Source organism: Oryzias melastigma, linkage group LG7 (assembly GCF_002922805.2).
Source record: "Oryzias melastigma strain HK-1 linkage group LG7, ASM292280v2, whole genome shotgun sequence".
NCBI classification, from domain to species: domain Eukaryota; kingdom Metazoa; phylum Chordata; class Actinopteri; order Beloniformes; family Adrianichthyidae; genus Oryzias; species Oryzias melastigma.
Window position 1 is genome coordinate 9,598,434 of NC_050518.1, and position 3,691 is coordinate 9,602,124.

A 3,691-nucleotide genomic window follows, 5' to 3' on the forward strand; every position below is an offset into this window, starting at 1 on the left:
AAAAGTCAGTTGCACAGATACTTGCATTACATATTTAAAAAACAAGATATAACAACGATTCAGAAGAATCAGGCAAATAAGGACGACAAGTTTTATGCTAGTTCTACAAATCTGTCAAAAATGAATCCTAATTCATGATATTCTCAAGTCTTTAAGGTGTCTAGTCTTCCTTTTTCCACTAGTTTTCATGGTTTTGTCAGAGAAAATAGCCCTCCCTGCTTTTGTCCTTTATCTCACCCAGTATTTGCACCTACACTTCATTTATCGCCCATTTTCCACACCCATAATAGACGGAGCATGCTCACAGCCAGTTTGCCGGGATTCCAGTGTAATTATTTCTGTATTCCCTGAAGTCTTGAAGGGCGTGGCAGAAGGGGGAGGAAAGTGACTCAGTGAATATCTACAATTTTCAGCTGGAGCATCCCACTGTTTATGCTGGTCCCTGCACTGATGCCGTTCATTCCTGAAACTAAACTTCTTTAAAACTTCATTTCAATTCCTAAGTTACCTTTTTCACAATGCTTTGTAAATTCTTCTCATTCCACATGCTGTACAGCAGCAACGAGGCTTCTTTGCTAGCTTTGGGAAGTGACCTATGACACAACAGAGAGGAGTCAGGCAGTGAACTGCAGCTGGTCACTGCAATGATGAGTAAATAAACACTCACTCGTTCGAGCTCAGATCCATCAGAAAATTGACCAGGTCTGTGCTGATGACCTTTTTGTTGAGCTCGTTGTCGGCGAGCACCAGTCTCCGAGCTGTGCTGCAAGCTGTTGCTACGATGTCGTCAGAGATTCCTGTGTCCGTCGACTCGGAGGAGAGAAGGCTGCTGAGGTGAGGCAGCACCTGCCTTGCTACAGGTAAGACATGAAGCACAATCCAATGTAAAACCTGGCCGTGCATGTTTGAAATGGCTCAAAACTCAAATTTTTGTTTTATTAACATTCATTTTCTGAATTTGTTTGATTCCCGATTGGGGTTATTTGGATGCAACTGAAGGGTGAGAGCGGGTAACGTCATGGACACGTTGTCATAACAATGTATAACTGGGCAACACTGAGAAACAACCACACCTAAGCAGTGATTTAGCCCCTACACATCATTTATCCCTTTCAAGCAATGTATAATTTGATGTCTAGTTTCCTACATCTACATATTTTTGTACAGATGTAAATCCTCTATTGATTGTATTGCACAAGGATTATACTTGTTTTTGATTGCTTGAAATAAACCATTTCAAATCAAATCTTCTAGTTTTAACCAGATATTCTAGCTGTTAGAGGAAGCCGAAAACACATGCACGCATGAAGAGAACATCCAACTCAAACCCGGGTTTTCTCTGCTGTGAGGCAAACGTGCTAACCACTACACCACAGCACACCCCAGAGCAACAGCAAATAAAAGTAAATTTAACCAACAAATTAACCATGTTTTGTGTAGCCTCATGGCATAACACCAGCAACTTTTCTAACGTATGCAAAAAAAAAAAGAATGATGGAAACAGACGCCTAAACCTGTTGTTATGCTGATAGACACAACGATCAAACAAGTTCAAAAACCCTTTACAGGAAACATAAAAATTCCTCATCCTTTTTTATGTTTCTGCTTTATAAATTGCTAATAAATCATTAAATAAAAAAAGAAAACAATAGGCTGCTGATAAAATATATTACTAATAAAATCTTATATGTAATCTTTCTTTAATAATTGAGAATGCTTTTAATGAGCAGTGGTCAGTATACGATGTGGGTTTGATGGCCACCATGCACTAAAAGAATTTGAAACAACTCTAAATCCCAGTATTGGTGAAACATCAGCAGCTTTTTTTCTCATGACTTTGTGGAGGAGAAGAAGTTAAACACCAATCCACTAAAATGGTTGTGTTTGGTGTTTTTATCTTGCTCTTGTTTCATTTTTCTCATGATGGACATAAATAAAGAAAATTAAAACTGTGTTTCTGAGTATTTCTTTCTTCCAATCGCTGTGAATCTGGAGCAAAAAATGAATTTTGACAAATCTTGTAGTTCTTACGTACAAACTACAATTGGCAAGCAACTAGCTCCCTGTTCTGCTCCATTCGGATGAATGCACTTGCAGACATACAGATTCAGGTATGAACCCAGTACGATCCCACCCTGATCCCAAACTACTAAAAAAATCATCATGTAGCTTCTTACCCATGGAGACTTGAGAGCTCTTGTTGCGAGACAGGTTGTCCAGCAGGGACAGAGTTGTCTTTTGGAGGTTTTTGTTGGGCGACTTCAACAGAGAAGGCAAGACAAACGCACTCTTCAACTTTTCAAGCAGAACTCCACTCACAGCAGAGGATCCCTGAAGCACCGAACAAAGGGACAAAATTATGGCAGTGGTGCAAATACAGAATATTCTATTTAACTGAGCAGGAATAAAGTAGATTTTGACATTTTCATTGGTCAGAGCAAAGAAAAAACATCTGATTCTAACAAGTTGTAAAAGTAAAGTTTTACATGAAGATTAATCAAAGCAGAAATTATTCAAACACTCTTACTTCTCTGTTCAGATTGAAAGTACTTTAAAGGAAGTCTCTACTGTTAATATTAGTAATTCTGGAAGAACATGTTTTTTATTGCCTTACCTTTCGGCCGGCGGTGAGGTTCTGCAGAGCTCCACAGCTGGCCTCAAGAGTGGCGTCTTTTTCAGAGGAGCTTAGCAGAGACAGATACGCCTCTACAGCTTTAGGGTGGCACAACCACTGCACCCCTGACACCTCACTGTCTGCTGCTGGAGCTTTCTCCATGTCATAAATTATCTAAGGAAAAAAACAAAGAAAACTTAGACTTAAGAGCTCCTAATAAGGTGTGGATGTGCTGTGGGCTTGCCCACCTCCTTTTGAGCTTTGCTGCTCCGAGGGCTGAAGCATCCCACTGTGGACGATTTCTTTGCTTCTTGTTGGGCCTCTGAAAGCTGATAGTGACTGAAACTCTCCGGGTACTCATCCTCCAGCTGGAAGGTCAGGTTATGGAGAATGCACGTACAGTTCTCCACCGACTAAAGGAAAAAAAAGAAAAAAAAATCTAAAGTCTTGTTTAGACTGGACTGACCAGATCAAACCTGTATGCCCAGCAGTTAACCTTATTGACCCACCTCAGTGCCCTTGAGCACGCTCTTTAATCTCAGAATGCTCGAGTGGAGTTGTTTGGTGGCCACAGATGGGTCTGTGGGAAACTTTTGGGTATGTGACTGAGATTGTATGAATGTGTAGAGACACAGCTGTGAAAAAGCTGTGAAAGAGCTAAACAAAGCTCTCATGTATATATAAAAAAATGATATTGACAATTGTATTCACATTAAATAAACTGTGATTTTAATTTGATTGTTTTTTTTTATTTTTAATGAATTTTATCAAAGTAACTGAGGATTTAGTTCTTATTTTCTTTTTTTTAATGCAGATTATTCTAAAAGGAAGCAAACCAAAAGACAAGTTGCAGATTTTGTTAAATCAGAGTGATGGAAGAAATTTGTCCAAAAAAAGGAAATTTTTGAAAAAATAAAAACAAAAATGAGTAAGAACAAAAATCTAACAAAAAAGGTCAACAATTCAAGCCCGGAAGGTCATTTAAGGAATAATCTGTCCTAGAAGCTTTATTCAAAAGAACAGTTCAAATATCTGAGCCAATCAGAAGCTGAACAGATCCACAGGTAGAATTGACAG

The 3,691-nt window shown here is 38.9% G+C and overlaps 1 protein-coding gene across 2 annotated transcripts in view; it reads right to left on the minus strand.

The window, feature by feature from the left end:
- Positions 1-508: 508 nt before the first annotated feature.
- LOC112159183 (plakophilin-1) overlaps positions 509-3,691 on the minus strand; it is a gene marked incomplete at its 3' end in the record, with an annotated part of 14,679 nt that continues 11,496 nt past the window's right edge. For both annotated transcript variants that reach the window (XM_024293091.2, XM_024293089.2), the window contains 5 exon segments: positions 509-593; positions 668-854; positions 2,178-2,331; positions 2,615-2,788; positions 2,863-3,027. In XM_024293091.2, coding sequence (XP_024148859.1) covers positions 509-593; positions 668-854; positions 2,178-2,331; positions 2,615-2,788; positions 2,863-3,027 — 765 coding nt within the window.